A 15648-nucleotide genomic window follows, 5' to 3' on the forward strand; every position below is an offset into this window, starting at 1 on the left:
GGGGGGGCCTTCTGTGTGGTGAGGTCCTCCCCCGCCACAGGCCTGGCACCCACCCACCCCACACTGCCACGGCTGTGCCTGCCCCGGGGCCCTGGCTCGCAGGGAGCGGGTGGCTGGGGTGCAGGGGCCGGGAGCAGGGCCAGCGGGTCTCAGCACAGGGCCCGCGTGGCTGTGCTCTGTGGATCTGGACAAACTGGAAATGCAAAGGGCACAAGACACACGGGGAGGCAGGGCTTCAAAGAGCCGAGCACTGGCCCGGCAGCCAGTTCACACGGCCCCGGCCGGGCTCGGCACGGCCGCCCGGCCCCCTGCCCTGTGTCGCCGCCAACACCCCTGCACCATGCGACACTCGGGGCCACGGCAGATATTAATCAAACGCGGCCTGATCGTGATGGCGGGGGGGTGGGGGAGAAGGGGGGGGCACAGCGCCTGGCCGGGCTCCAGGTCCACCCTCCAGCGTCAGGAAGGCCGAGGGTGGCAAATGTGATCTTTGGCAAAGGCTGGTACATTGTCTCCGGGCTGTGGGAAAATGCTTCATGCACAAACATTTCCTTAAAATGAGCTTACAAGGAAATGTTCACGATGGCCTTATTAAAGATAATCAGCCCGGCTGAGCAAGACAGAAAATAAACTGAGTCTCCATCCGGCCCCTGAGCTGGACGCCCGGCCCGGAGCCTCGCTGGGCCGCGGGCGGCAGTGGGCAGAGCCCGACTCTGTAGGGGGGGGGGGGTGCTCTGACCACCGGTGGACGTCTCCAGGGACAAAGCCACCGGCCCCAGCACTGGGCAAGGTCATGAGCATGCAGGGCCGCAGGGACAGCCCGGGCCGGGCGTGGGAGCCGCAGCGGCCCCACACTGTCCGGGCCCGGCTCACTGCCCTATGGCGCGGTGTCCCGGTACCCAGGCTGGCGCCACAGGGGGCGCAGGCCGGGGGTGCGGGCATGGCCTGCCATACAGAATCATCTTCCAAAGGTGCTTCCAGGGGTTCTGAGGCCCACTGGGCCGCGGCCAGTGCCGGCTGGGGGCTCCCCGCAGAAGCGGCCCCTCCTGAGATCAAAAGTCCCTTCCTCAGCCACTCGCCGGCTCTCGGTGCCAGGGCACCTGCCCGACAGGGCTAGGCGGCAGTGTCTCCCCCCCAGCTCTCATGACAAAGACCCGCAGCGGGGGTGTCTGGGATCGAAGTGTGTGACAGAGGCCCAGACACGAGAACCAGAGGCTGGAGGGGTCACAGGCCCAGCCGACACGGAGGCCGGTGAGCAGGACGGACGCCAGGGCTCCTCCCGGGCGCGAGGACAGTGCTGCCGGTGCTGCGGCCTGGGCACACGCTGGCGCCACGCTTGCCCGCGGCTGCCTTCCCAGCACGACGCACCAGCGGCAATGCCCATGGCGGGGGTACCTCGGGGCCCAGCACCCTGTGGGCGAGGGAGCCACAGTGGCTGGTGCAGGAGAGTCTGTGTTTATCTCCACCTGCCTCATGGGGGCTGCAGGGCCAGGCCAGGCTGCCCGCCTCCAGGACAGCCACCAGGATTGTCGTGCACACCAACAGAACCAAGGTACAGAGCAGGTGTCTGGAAGGACGGAGTCCCACAGAGCCCTGCCCAGACACGCACGGGCACAGCTGGCCCACGCCAGGTCCCCGCAAGCTCTGTACGTCCCTCCCTGCCCTCACCACAGGACCAGGCCCCATGACACACAACCCACAGGCAGGACCAGGCTGCGCTCGGCAGAGTAGGTGAGATCGGCAGCAGGTCTGTGGTGACACGGAGATGCCAGCCACCTTACTGCCGGGGTGACCGCACCCTCCGTCCACGGCGGGCACCGTGAGGGCCAGGGGAGCGTGGACAACCAGGAGAGGGGTGCCAGAGGCCAGAAGGACACTGCACGTGCCAGGCCAGGGAGCACCAGGGGACACCGGGACTCCAGCAGCCGGGGAGCAGGAAGGGCAGTGCCAGCACACAGAGGGACCCCGACCCCTGACTGCAGCGTGCACACGCAGGTTCCCGCTGGGCGGGGCCGGCCAGCCTCGTCCCCAGAACAACACCTGTGTCTGCAGGGGGGTGGGGGCCGGCTGCCATCTCAGGATCGCCAACTCTCCCCTGCTCTCCCACAACGCCCAGTTGGGGGCGGGGATCAATTCTGTGGGTGGCAGCAGGGAAGCCAAAGGCCAGCATGCGACTGGGGTGCTTGTGTCCACAGAGCCCGCAGGGAGGGTTTCCCACCAGCCCCAGCCTGCCAGCTTCGCCTCCCCCCCACCCCGCCCGTGCCCAGCCCGGAGTTCCCCTGCGCTGGCCAGCGGCCAGCGGCGTGAGCAGAGATCACCGGCCGGCATGCGGCCGTCACGCGGAGTCAGTGACTTCTAGTTATGCTGCGAAACCGAGGCCAACTGGTCCAGGGCGCCCCACACACATTCCTGGCGGCTCACAAAGACGCCACTGGCATCTGAGCAGGGCAGGATGGCCGGCCGCAGCGGCTCTGCGGGGCCGTGGGCTGGGCGCCAGGCCCGGGGAGGGACCTGGGTGCCAGGCCCTCCTGGCACAACAGAGGCCACCGGTGCCCGCGCCGAGCCCAGGCCGTCCCGTGCGCGCCCCCCCTCCCCCGAGGGGAGCGGCCGAGCCTTGGGCACAGGGGCCGCCCACCGCCACCTGCCCATGCCGAGACCGCCACGCGCTCTGGCTGCCTCCCCTCCTCTCTGGGGGACCCCCAGCCTTTGCTGGAACCCCTTACCACCACGACCCTTTGTCTCAAGAGTGGCAGCAGCCAGGGGTGCATGGATTGGGGGACAGTTGTGCTAGCGGGGGTTGGTTCCAGAATGTTCCGAGCCCCAGGTGTCTGCTTGGTCAGACAGAAGCAGGGAAGCATCAGCCTCCCGATGAGCACCCCACGGTCGGCTGGACCTGGAGGACAGGATGGAGGCCTGAGCTGCCCCCGCTCCCCCACGGCGGACGCCCTCACCCCGACAGCTCACGGCATAGCTGGCCACCCAGGGACGGATGCCCATGACTTCCTGTCTGTCTGTCTATCCACCCAGTCAACACACCACTACTGAACGCCCACAGTCCTGGGCACAGGGGACCCGGCCACACACAAAGCCCAGAGCTGATGTGCCAGGAAGGGCAGCTGAGGAGAGGCAAACCAGAGCCCCCCAAAACACTCTGCCTGCGGACGACGGCAGATACGCAGCCACTCAGGGAGGGAGGCGGGGGGGGGCAGACATGGCCCCGTGTCCCTGTCTTCACCCCCATCACACTTCCAGGTTTGAGGGGGGCTGTCCTGCTTGGCCCTGGCTCCCAGGACCCCCCCCCGCCTTCTGGGGACCTCTCCCAGCTGAGACCCCCGGCCTCGGCTCTGGCAGAGCCTGAAGCCTGTTTTCCCAGCTTGCACCGGGCGTGGGGTGCTGAGGGCCACCACACCAGGTTTCTGGGGAAATGGGGTGTCAGAAGCAAATATCCGTACGGGTCCAGGGTCCTTCGGGCCAACACGGAGCAGGGCGCATCACCCCCACCAGCATCCACGGCCCAACCGCAGAGGCCAGGAGGTCTGGGCGGCCCCCACTGTGTCCACATCCAGGCCCACGTGGGGGGGGGGTCTCTCAAGCAGGAGGCCTGGCTCTGCCCCACACCCAGGCAGTGGCTGGCTCGGCCCACAGCCTGGAGCCCAGCAAACACCGAGGGATAGCCCCTGCCACCCCCTGCTGGGCCCGGGAACCCCCCCCACAATACGAAGGTGGAGGGGGTCCAGAGGGCACACCACACAGGTCACGGGTCACGAAGGCGGCCTGAGGACATAGGCTCAGGAGACAGGGGAGGGAAGGAGGTTCCAGATGGGGTGACTGCCCTTGCCCTCTGGCCAGGCCCGGCACTGGAAGCGGGGGGGGCGGCAGGGAGGGCCCCAGGACTGCTAGAGCTCTGCTGCCCTCCACTGGCCTGCCCTGGAACTGCGTGTGCCCAAATCCCCAGGTGTGTCTGCCCTACCTGTCTCTGGCCAGGGCGGTGAGGCCCTCACCTGTATGTAAATTGCCCTGGGCTACCAGCCAATGCCAGGAGGGCACTGCCCTCCTGTCACCCAAGCTGGCCCTGCAGCTGGCTCGCGGGTTTCCAAGACCCACTCCAGGGGGTCCCCCGGGGACCAGTCTGGGCACCCACCCGCTCTGGGCTGCTGGGCCTGCCAGCAGGTGCTGTGGCCTGGGGGCGGGGGAGAGGAGGCAGCACATCACTGAGACCCACCCACGCTGTGTGGATCCCAAGGAAAGCAACCCACAGAAGGGGACCAGGCAGGAAGATGGGGACCACCAAGGCAGCACGGGGTGCATGTCCAGACCTCGGGGCAGCCCTGGGATGAAACCAACCCTGGTGACTCTGGAGGCCAGAGGTGCACAAACCAAGCCCCCGTGGGAGCCCTGTGAAGGGCCAGGCACCCCCTTCTCATCCCGAGCACCTGGCTTCCCGAGGCGAGGCACCTGCACTCCGCCCCCCACGCCCACCGCCACATGGCGGCTTGTTCTTCTTGGTGCCAGTGAGGGCCTTTAACCGAGGGCCTCGCGCTCCGAGCAGCTCTCCCCACTCAAGGCTGGCGCTCCACCACCAGCGCCGTGGCACCACGTCCACGTCCTCTCCACCGCAGACGCCTACGCAGGACGGGGCCGGGGCCACGGCCCCGAGGGTGAGTCACACGGGCCTCCGGCCGTCTCCACGCAGCCCACGACAGGGGTGCCCCCCGTGACCCCCCGCAGCTCCGGCATCCACGGAGCCCAGGCTGCCTCCCCACAGGCTGCCAGATCCCCAGATCCAGGGGACCCCCAGCAACTGGTCCCACACGTTCCCCAGGGACTTGGGGAGATGCCAAGGCTTGGGCACCACTGCAGTACCAGAGAAAGCCTCTGTGCACTCCACTGCACACACATGCACACACGCACACACATGAGCATATGTGTGCATACTCAAACACACGGGTACATGCACATGCATATACACAGAGGAGGTGCCACTGAAAACAATGTATTTAAGGGGTGGAGGCATGGCTCACTTGGTAGAACGCCAGCCCAAGAGCGAAAACATCTGGTACCAAGTGCGAGTCCTGGTCTTGGGTCTTAAAAAAAAAAAGCAGAGCTAAGCCGGGTGCCAGGGCTCACGCCTGTAACCCTAGCTGCTGAGGAGGCTGAGATCTGAGGATCGCAGTGTGAAGCCAGCCTGGGCAGGCAAATCTGTGACTCCTATCTCTGACTAAGCAGCAAAAAGCCAGAAGTGGAGCTGTGACCCAAGTCGTAGAGCTCAGGGACGGCGCCCAGGCCCCACCGCCCAGCACCTGGGGACCTCAACCCTCTTCTAAGCAGGGAAGAGGCACATGATGAGGCCACCCAGCAGCTGTCGCCGCCCTGCACCCAGCTCCCCGGCCTCCAGGGACAGGTGACCAGCCAGGAACCACGGGTGCAGGGCCCTGGGCCAGAAGTGGGGGAGAGGGATCCCAGAGGACGGCGGCCACTGCCAGAGCCTGGGAGGAGAGGGGCCTGGCCACAAACCATCCCTAGTGGGATGACTCTCCACCTCCTCCCTGCCCTGCCTCTCCCCACCCAGCCACCACGCCCTTCCCAGCATCCTCTGCCCGGAGCGGAGCCTGGGTCATGTGACCACCAGAAAGCCGTCCTCCTCCAACTGCCCTCCCTCCCCAAGGCACAGACGCAGCCTGCGGGTGGGGCAGCCACTGTGGACCCGCATTTTCAACAGGCGGTGGGGTGTCCCCTGTGCATCCACTGAAAGAAAGCAAGAGAAGGGAGAGAGGGATGTTCCTGCTCCGCACATGGCCTCCTGATGGGAACCTTCTAGAAAGTTCCAGACCCTCCTTGGCCCATTCAGCCAGGGACTCTGGGCTGGGGCGCAGGGTGGTGTCCCAGGAAGTCTTCCGGGGGCTCCAGTGAAGCCCCTTGGTGGCCCTGAGGCGGGGCCGGGCCTTGGAAGGGGGTCCAGCCGCGGCGTGGCTGCTGCCAGGTGGAGGCCTCCCAAGTCACCACTGAGATGAACAGGTGGAGGCCACAACCTGCGGGCCAGGGCGGGAGAGGGAGGGAGGGAGGGGGGAGGGCGGCTCACCTGGGGCTCACCTGGCGGCAGGTGGCAGGTGAGCCTGCACAACCTTGGCTCCTCCCAGCCTCCCACAGGTGTGGCGGCCTGGGAGGCCCCGCGCATGCCCGGGAGGCGTGGCCCAGGCCATCCGCTGCCCACTGGACCTCAGGGGGCGCTGCCGGAACCCCACAGCTCCTCTAAGTCTCCTGCGGGTGTGCTGGCCTCCTGCCTCCCGCCCCCCCTTTAAAGCAAGGAATTGTTTGAACCTTTGAATAAGAACCACCCATTATCTCCAGACCAGAAACCCAATCCAGGCTGTTGGTGGGAAGGGGAGCCCCCACTGCGTGGCGTGCAGAGACCACAAGAAAGGCCCCACGCCCGCGGGCTAAGGCCCGCTCCCGGACCCAGCAACAGACTGGGCCGGGGGCCTGGACTCCGGCCAGCTGCCTGAGCCCAGGATGAGTGGGCAGGAGGGGGCTCAGGAAAGGGCCGCGGACGTCCCCCTGGCCCCCCCAACACCTGTGCCCCTCTCCCCCCCCCTCGCCCTCAGCATCCTGCCCCATCCTCACACATTCAGTTTCACCCGTGTTTCAGCCAAAGTTGACTGGGACCACGGAAGAGCCACACACCAACATGGAAGCCCACAGCCCGTCCACATGCGGTCCCCAGCCCCTCCCCACTCTACTGCACTTCCTGTCCGTGTTTGGATCCGCCCAGGTGCTTTCCTGGGGAAATCCACCGAGACCGGCAGCCTACGGATGAGTCTGGCACCACGTCCCCTGCCCGTGCTCCCCCTCACCGGCTCTCCTCCCAGCGGTGCGTGGGCAGGGCCGGTGGCTGTGACATCGCCACGCCTGGCTCTCGGGGGAGAGTTCATGCTGAGGGCAACCATCTGAACATATTAAGAGCTTTTGCTTTTTTTGTTTTTGCTGGTTAGGGGCCTCAGCTTTTTTGCCCAAGATTAGTGCTCTACCACTTGAGCCTCAGTCCATTTCCAGCTTTTGGGTGATTTATTAAAGAAGAGATAAGAGTCTGGTGGACTATTTTCCCACCGAAGCTATCTTTGAACCCTGACCCTCAAGATTTCAGTCTCCTAAGTAAGCAAGATGATAGGCATGAGCCACTGGCATCTGGCTAAAGCTTTTTTTTTTTGGTCAGTCGTGGGGCTTGTGCTTGCTAGGCAGCTACAACCCCAGGCTGGATGGCTCTTTCAGAAGAGTGTGGAGGGGTGAGGGGCCTGGAGGAGAGGCGGGCGGCAGTGCGGAGAAGAGAGCTCACAGGACAAAGCAAGCCCTCGCTTGGAAGCACGGCCCAGGCTGACAGTGCACCAGCCTGGAGGTCCCAGCCACAAGCACCAGAGGCTGAATTCAGCCAGAAACCAGGAGGCCTGGGAAGCAGAATCGCACATGCCCAGAGGCTCCAAGGGGAATGCAGGCCTACCCTGGCCTCAGCTGTGCCCGTGTGCACGTGCATACACACACACACACACACACACACACACACGCACGCACACACGCACACACGCACACGCCATGGACACAAATGTGTGCTGGCATCGTGGCGCTGCCGAGCGGTGTCTCACAGCCACGGTGACTAAAAGCACCCTCTAACTCTTCCAGCTCATTTTGAGGAATTTCAGTTCAGTTTTCCCTTATTTAAACGTTAACTTTTAAAGTACAGCTTGCTGGGCGCCAGTGGCTCACGCCTGTCATCGTAGCTACTCAGGAGGCTGAGATCTGAAGAAGGCTGAGGGTCTGTCATTATTGCTGTTAATACAAGCTGGAACTTGTGAGCCCGGCCTTGGGCCTGCTCCCATCCCCAGTCACAGTACCTGCCCAGGCCCCTCACCGGCATGGTGCCCGCTAGCTGAGCTCTGATACCTCCTCAACCACACAGGCCCTCAGCTCTGCTTCTCCAGAGCGTGTGAGAGCCAGGCACCCACCCCACTCACCACGGCCCCTGCCGGCCCCGCAGGTGTCCCCACACCCACCAGCCACTCCCATCCGTGCCTCCTGCTGCCCCAGGCCACTGGTCCCCAGCAGGGGACCCCAGACGCCTCCTGCGCCCAGGCCTGGACTCCTGCCCACGGCGGCCCCCTCACCGCCGCCTCCTCTGGCCTGCGGCCGTGTGACCGCTCCAGGGTCCAGCCCAGGCAGCCCTCAGCAGCCCTGCCCCGGTACCAGCCCAGTGGGGTGAGCTCTGGGACCAGCAAGCAGCCCCCAGAAGGTCCTCGAAGTGAGGCTCATGGTCAGAAGTCTCACCCCAACTGACCACGTCTGTTTGGTCCCCACCACAGTCCAGACACAGCAGTGCCCCTCCCGGGGCAGGGCTGCCCCCCAGCACCGCCTCCCGGTGCCCGGATGGCCTGGGGTAAGGCGCAGCCTGGCAGGAGACCAGGGGGCATGTCCACTCCGAGGCTGTAGCACGCAGAGTGGACAGCAGCCAGCCAGGAGGACGCAGACATCCACCAATGGGTGAGGGCCAGGCATACTGAGATGTGGAGAGCTACCTCTCGGGGGCTCACAGATGGAAGAAGCAGATCACCCACTGCTTCTGGGTCAGTGTCCACCGGATACTATAAAGGTCAGCAGAACCCTGTTGTACCACAAGGTGGCGCCCAATCTCCAACAAATGAAGGGGTACCCTGCCCCCCCCCACCCCCAGAGGGGGGGGTGCTCAAAGGCCTTCCCCAGGAACACACACACCTTCCCACCATTTACACAGCCCAAGCAAGCACTGGGGCCTTGTGACATTCTGGAACTGCTTTTCCAGTTTTACTCTCCTCAAACCTTATTAGGACTTTACAGCCAAGTCGTACCCAAGCTCCGACTTCCTGCCCGGGCAGACATCACTCATCCATCACATCACTCATCGACCAGCAGCACCAGGCAACATCACTTGTGGATTAACCAAGCAGCGATCACTTCCAGATCTCCAAATCCTCTTCCACGCAGAGACCTCCAGAAACTACACCACCCAGCACAGACGTTGGCACTTGAATTGCAAAAACACTCGTCCTTCCAGACCTAGTGTGAATCAAGTGACAGCGTGGCCTGCGCCATCGCCCACTTCCCCTCCCACCCCCAGCCTCTGCCACACACCTCGAGGACACAAAAGTAGGGCCACCATGGGCGCATGACCCCTATGCACATCACTAAACATGCCCCACACAGTACACGAAAAGCCCGGCGCACCCCATAGCCGGGTGCCCCGGTGCAGCACACAGCCTCAAAGGCGAATTCAGCAGCCAAGCCGAGACAGGGCCAGGAGTGACAACACAGCAGAGCCGTTCACAGAACGCCGTCATGATTGGTGTTCTGACCGGGAGAATTACACCCGATCACTCACACAAGGCACAAAGTAACAACAGTCCACATTCTCCTCACGGAAAGCCACCGGCACCCCAACCTGGGCACCCTAGATCCTGCCGGTCACCCTGCACAGGCCCCGGGCAGGGCTCAGGTCCCTGAAGACCACCCGCAGTGAAGGCACGCAGGGAAGCAGCTGCTCCTTGTCCCGCGGGGAGCCTCACTGAAGCAGGGCGCAGAGGAACGCAGCCTTGAGCAGACGCCCTGCCCCGTGACGGCCACGGTGACCAGCGCCGTCCTGAGAGGCTGCCGTGACCCAGACACAGGGTACTTGTCTCCGCCTTGTGCACCCGTGCTCACGGAGTGCTCTGTCATGGCTTCTTCCTCCTCCTCCTCCTCCTCCTGCCCCCGCTCTTCCCCCACAGCCAGCGTGGGTCCTGGGCCAGCATCTCCTTCTCGGGGCCCGGCCCGAGGCCTGCCGTCACCTGGACAGCTGCAGGTGCGGGTGCCGGCTCAGCCTGTCCAGCAGCTCCTCCTCGCGGGGCTCCTCCAGCACGTCCCTGCGGAGCAGGGCGGGGAAACGGCCAGCTCAGCCCGGGGAAGGCCCCTCAGGGTCCCCAGGGAGCTGGGCAAAGCCACCCGACACACCCGGCTGCTACAATGTTTCTACATCTTGGTAAAAGCCCAGAGAGGGTGCTGGGCGGCGGGAGAGTCCTAAGGGGCCGGGCTCCATCCTCACAACAGCAATACGTAAAAATGAGGTAGGGCTGGGAAGGTGGCTCCGTGGTAGAGCACTTGCCTTGCATGCATGAGGCCCTGGGTTCGATTCCTCAGCACCACATAAGCAGAAAAAGCCAGAAGTGGTGCTGTGGCTCAAGTGGTAGAATGCTAGCCTTGAGCTGAAGAGCTGAGGGACAGTGCCCAGGCCCAGAGTTCAGGCCCCATGACCAAAAAAAAAAAAAGAGATAGATGGTGTGGAAAGCCGGAGGACCCACACAGTGCCACAGGAGAGCACAACAGGGGGACAATTTCTGAGAGAGGGTGTGGCTCTCTCGGGTCACAAGACCAACCGAGGACTAAAGGAAGTGGAGCAAAGAGCCCTGCGGGCGGCCCTCCATCCTCACCTGAACAAGAGCTCCACTGCGCCCTGGCACGGGGCCTCCTGCGAGCCGGCCAGGGGCTGCTGGTGGCCGCGCGGGTCCCACCTGTGAAGGAAGTTCTGAAGAGGGAAAGGGGAGCTCAGCGGACCCCAGCGGCCGGGAGCCAGGGCCTCCCGGGGGCCGCGGCGGGAGCCTGGATGGGCGGCTGGCTGCACCCTCAGCCGCGGCACCGGCAGGGCCTGGTCCGGCAAAGCTGCAGCCCGAGGCAGGCCGACATGGGGACCCCAGTACCTCGAGAAGCAGTGCCAGAAACAGGTTGACCCAGATGACGGAGGACACCAGCCACCAGAGCACAAAGTAGACCTTCGACCACCTGTGGGGGGGACAGGGCCCCGGCCACAGTGAGCAGCGAGCAGCGCGGCCCACAACGCGATCCACGCCTCCCTAGGCCGCCACCCCATGCCACTCCCCAGAAGCCTTCCATCCCCTCCACCAGAGCCCACGAGGCAGAAGCCCCGAGTCTCAGGGCGCCACCCCGCGGCGGGGAGGCGACTCACGGGCCTGAGTAGCGGCGGTAGGCATCCAGGAACACCTGCCAGTTGTTCACCACCATCACGTTCCACAGCGTGATCAGGGCGGCCTGAGGGGCAACAGAAGAGGGCATGGCGGGCGGGGAGGGGGGTGGGGAGGGGGGCGGAGGGCGGGGCCCCAGGGAGGAGGGAGGCAACCAAACGGGACTCACAGCAAAGTCATCGAAGTTGTTGGCCCAGTACTCCAGCTGCTCGAAGCTTCCACAGGGTGCCGAGATGTTGGCAGAGGCCAGACTGGCAACATATTGCCACCAGGTCACTGGCCAGGCCCCGGGGCCACACTGCCCGGCGCGGCCCGTTCCCTGGCCAGCCTGGGCCTCTCTGGCCCCCAGGAACTGCCACGTCCAGCAAAGGGCCACTGTGGACTCCAGGGGACAGGGCGCCGCTGCTGGGAAAGGCTCGCGGGACGGGGGGGATGGGATGGGGCAGAGGAGAGAAAGGAACCCAGAAAAGGTCTTCATTCTGAAGGCTCTGCCCACCCCAGCCCAGCAGGCTGGCCCTTGGCACCCCGGGGCCCCTCGCTACCTGCTGTTCCCCGGAGCCACAACAGCACCCCGAAACAAGCTGATCCCAACAATGGCGAATACGTAGTACACCACCTGGGGGGAGGCAGCCGCCGTCAGCGGCCCGCGGTCCACAGAGCCACACGAGCCACGGCCAGGCCCCTGAGTCCCAGGCCACCAGGCCCTGAGTCCCAGGCCGACACCTCTGCATCGAAGCACAGCTGCTCCCCCAGGCTGGCCGGGGATAGCGCCCAGCGGGACCTAACATCCCCAGGGGGCCTGGACACCGCTGCTCCGGGCACTGCCACACCCACTGCCGGCCAGTTCCCAGCTGGTTCCAGCCAGGGAAGGCCCGGGGCCCTACCTGGTCACAGGTCCCTCTGCTGGGTGGCAGGGCAGTGCCCGGGAAGGGCTTTCACCCAGCACACTGGGCCCCAAGCCCCTAGAGTCCCCTACAAAAAGGGCCTGTGCCAGAGTTCTTGCAGGCAGGGGCACCTTGTAGGCGAAGTCGGGGCCTCTGACACCGTCCACAGCCACTCTCAGGGTAGCCGGGACCCAGAGATCACAGGGACAGGACAGGACAGGACCCGGGGCCCAGCAGGGGAGTGCTGATGGGTGACAGTCCCCAGGTCCAGTTCTGGTCTTGCCCTGGGCCTGAGGTTCCTGGACTTCACAGCCCACCGCTGCCCCATCCAGGACTCCTCCCGCCCCCTCCACAACACAGCCCACAGCCCGGCCACACCACAACCCACAGCCCAGCCACACCGCTCCCGGGCCTCACCACCAGGATCCCACCAAACGCCCGCAAGTTCTGCACCAGGCCGAGGATGGTACTGGCCACCACTGCCATAGGCTGTGGACAGAAGACAGCCCTTACTCCTCCTGACCCACGAGGGGACAGCAGGAGCCCCCGTCGGCCCTGACGGACAGCAGGTGACAGGCAGATGACCCCAAGCCTGGACACAGCTTGCAAGCAGCCATCCACACGGAATACATGTAGACATGTGCCCTGACACACCCAGACACTCCCAGTGTCCACCACATACCTGAGCATACCTAGACACTCACCCCAGAGCCATCCACACACACCTGGACAAACCCCACATCCGCTCACACACCCACGGACCACCTGCCCAAGGCCACACATGACCACAGTGGCTGCCAAGTTCCACGTCCCTCTGGAACCCACAGGCCTCGCCTGCCAGCTGTGGCCAGTTCAGTCCTTCTGTGGGCCAAAGGCTCCAGGGAACACAAACCTAGAAGGGGCAGGAATGCCCCAGGGCTCCAGAGAGCCACAGAAGCCCGCCACACAGGGGAGCCCACCACGCTGGGGGGCCAAAGCCAGGCCTTCCAGCCAAACCAGCCTGACATGGCAAATAGTCCAAGACCACAGCTAGCAATCACGGGAATGAGTGTGTACATGTGACGTCACGTGTGCACACATGAGGTCATGTGTGAACATGTACATTGTTAGGTCGCGTAGACCTCTCCTCTGCCTCACACAAATACACACACACGTGACTGTGTGGGTGATATACACACACGATGATGCGTTGCGGCCACGTGTATGAGGCCACAGGTGCCTGTGGGGCTGTGCCATGTTACAATGTGTGTGCAGGTGTGCACACATGAACCCATGTGGATGTGTGTGCAGACACAATCCTGTGCGGGCCTCGGGGCAAGTGCACGTAGTCTCGTGTGGATGTACATAATCCTGTGTGGACGTGATCTTGTGGGGGGGGGGTGTATGCATGGTCCCCTGGGGACATGTGTGAACGTTACGTAATTGCACATGGACATGTCTGTATGATCTGCACGGACGTGATCCCAATACAGACGTATGTGTGCATGGACATAGTCTCATGTATGCACACAATCCTGTGTGATGTGCATAAGCATGATCCCAAGTGGGCAGTGTGCACGTGTGTGTGTGTGTGTGTGTGGTACATGGGACACACTGGAGGGAAGAGGTGATCCCAGAGGACAGGGCCGTCCATCCAGGAGGAGGACAGGGAGGAGGGCGGAAGCTCAGGTTCCCACTGACGCTCTCAGCCTGACCTGGCTGCCCGCCTGGCCAGCCTTGCCCTCCCTGCCTCAGGGACATGACACTCCTGACAGCGTTGGAGAACCTGCAGTGGGTCCAGTCCAACCCTCGCCCAAGGCCCTTCTCACCAATGCCCAGCGGCAGCCTCTCCTGGGACGGCGGAGGGGGCCGCGCCCACCCCTCACCAGACCTCCCTCCTCACCCCAAGCCCAGGCCGATCACTGTTTCAGGGACAGTAGAGGCTGAGGCTGTGGCCCAAGCTGAGGAGCTGGGGCTCAGTCCCAGACCCAGACCACCAGCCCTAGAACACAGCACCATTCTGCAGCAGACAAGGCAGGGGCCCGAGCGGGCACGGGCGGGCACGCACCTTCATTCTGGGGATGACGCGGAGGAAGCGGAACACGATGAGCATGTTCACCAGCCGCGTCAGGTCCCACAGCGACAGCAGACCCAGCACCTCCGGCTTCCTGAAGAGACACAGGCGGCAGGTGGGGGGAGGATGAGGGACAGATGTCTGTCAGCCAGGCATGCGGGACTCACTGCACGGACACTGAGAAGCTCCCGTGGGGGAGGAGGGAGGGCCCGAGGCTCTCCGCTCACACGCGCCCCCCTCAGTAGTCCGGTCACAGCCACATGTCCCGGCACAGCCCCCAGAATGCGGAGCAGACACCCCATTTACCAAGGAGGCCATCATGCCCAATGTGTGGCCCTGTTCCCCGACTTGGACCCCACAGCTGACCCCAGACCTGCCCCGTCCCCCCATGACGGCCTTCATGGCTTCTCCACGTTTTCAGAAGACCCAGCTCCCACCCAGGCAACGACACAAGCACAGGTGACAGCACACACTGGGGACCAGCCCACGGTGCCTGCCCAGCTCCCTGAGGAGTCAGAAGCCCACGGGCTCCCCAGAAAGACGCCAGGGTTGAAGCTTGGGCCCTGCGCCTCTTCTCTCCAGCACCCCCAGCTACTCTGCTACCCAGGACAAAAGCAGTGCAGGATCTGAGAGGCAGACCCCAGGGACAGCGTGCGCCAGGCCTGGCCTGGCCCAGCCCTGCCCCTCGCACGCTTGTGCCCAGCTGTGGCACACGGGAGCTGAGTTTCCTGGCACATGTACAGTGCCTACAGGGCCTCGTGGCACAGACGATGGACTCAGGTCTTGAGACAGAGCAGCCTCAGCCTCAGCAGCAATGGCTCTGACTCAGCCAGAGTCTGCCAGCCCTGCCAGGATCACCTGGGGCTGGCAGAGTTCCCTCTGCATGGCCAGAATGAAGGCCAGGGGCGCAAAGAACAGCCCAACATCAGCCAACCAAGTTCAGGCTCGGGCCCCGCCCAGCAGCCGCAGGACTACGGCCCTGAACACAGGCCCAGCCCAGCCCGGCACGCCCAGACCCACACACCATACCATACCCTGGTAGGGAGGGGGGGGCAACCCCAGATAGGAGCTGAACCCCACGGGCACCAGCAACTCAGAGGGGACCCTGCTAAGGGAAGGAAGGACTCTGCTGTCACACTTCCCACGCGTGGCCTGAGCGTCCTCGTCACGTACCTGCCGGCCTGAGGGAGCGGGTACACAGCCAGGGCTGAGATCTGCAGGACCTTCAGTCACAAAAGGAAAAGCAGGCTTGGTACCGCCGTGCTCCCCCGAGTGGGGAGCCCTCAGCCACCACGGGGGCCTCGGAGAGGATCCGAGCCCCTGCCCGGGGTTCCAGGGGTCGAACCCTCTGACCTGAGGAACTGGGGATGGCACAAGCGCCCCGGGGCCCGCCCAGCGGACAGGGGACGGACCCCCAGACCCCAAGCCTACAGTGGCACACCGAGAAATCGGTGGCTTTGAGGCCAGGTCTGGGCTAGCTGGTGGCCGCTGGGGGTCCTCCCCAGCTCCCCCTCAGAGGCATAAATGACAGCCTGACCCCCTCAATCCAGAAGAGACCAGCACTGAGACCCTCCCCAGGGGCTCAGCCCCACACCCAGCAACTCTGGGATTAAAGAGACCAGAGAGGGAGCCGTGGCCGAGCCACAGGCCCTGCCCGTGGAGCCTACCAGAAGAGCCC

The 15648-nt window shown here is 64.5% G+C and overlaps 1 protein-coding gene across 1 annotated transcript in view; it reads right to left on the reverse strand.

Moving 5' to 3' along the window:
• Nucleotides 1-9749: 9749 nt before the first annotated feature.
• Nucleotides 9750-15648, reverse strand: part of Tpcn2 (two pore segment channel 2) — a 20098-nt gene continuing 14199 nt past the window's right edge. Inside the window, exons 18-26 of the mRNA XM_013021195.1 lie at nt 15144-15193; nt 13965-14064; nt 12335-12406; nt 11576-11649; nt 11203-11284; nt 11018-11100; nt 10752-10833; nt 10485-10579; nt 9750-9920 (exon numbers count right to left, since the gene is read on the reverse strand). Coding sequence (XP_012876649.1) covers nt 9842-9920; nt 10485-10579; nt 10752-10833; nt 11018-11100; nt 11203-11284; nt 11576-11649; nt 12335-12406; nt 13965-14064; nt 15144-15193 — 717 coding nt within the window. The 3' untranslated portion in view covers nt 9750-9841. The remainder of the gene's footprint in view (nt 9921-10484; nt 10580-10751; nt 10834-11017; nt 11101-11202; nt 11285-11575; nt 11650-12334; nt 12407-13964; nt 14065-15143; nt 15194-15648) is intronic.

The sequence above is a fragment of the Dipodomys ordii genome, unplaced genomic scaffold (genome assembly GCF_000151885.1).
Source record: "Dipodomys ordii isolate 6190 unplaced genomic scaffold, Dord_2.0 Scaffold54, whole genome shotgun sequence".
Classification (NCBI taxonomy): domain Eukaryota; kingdom Metazoa; phylum Chordata; class Mammalia; order Rodentia; family Heteromyidae; genus Dipodomys; species Dipodomys ordii.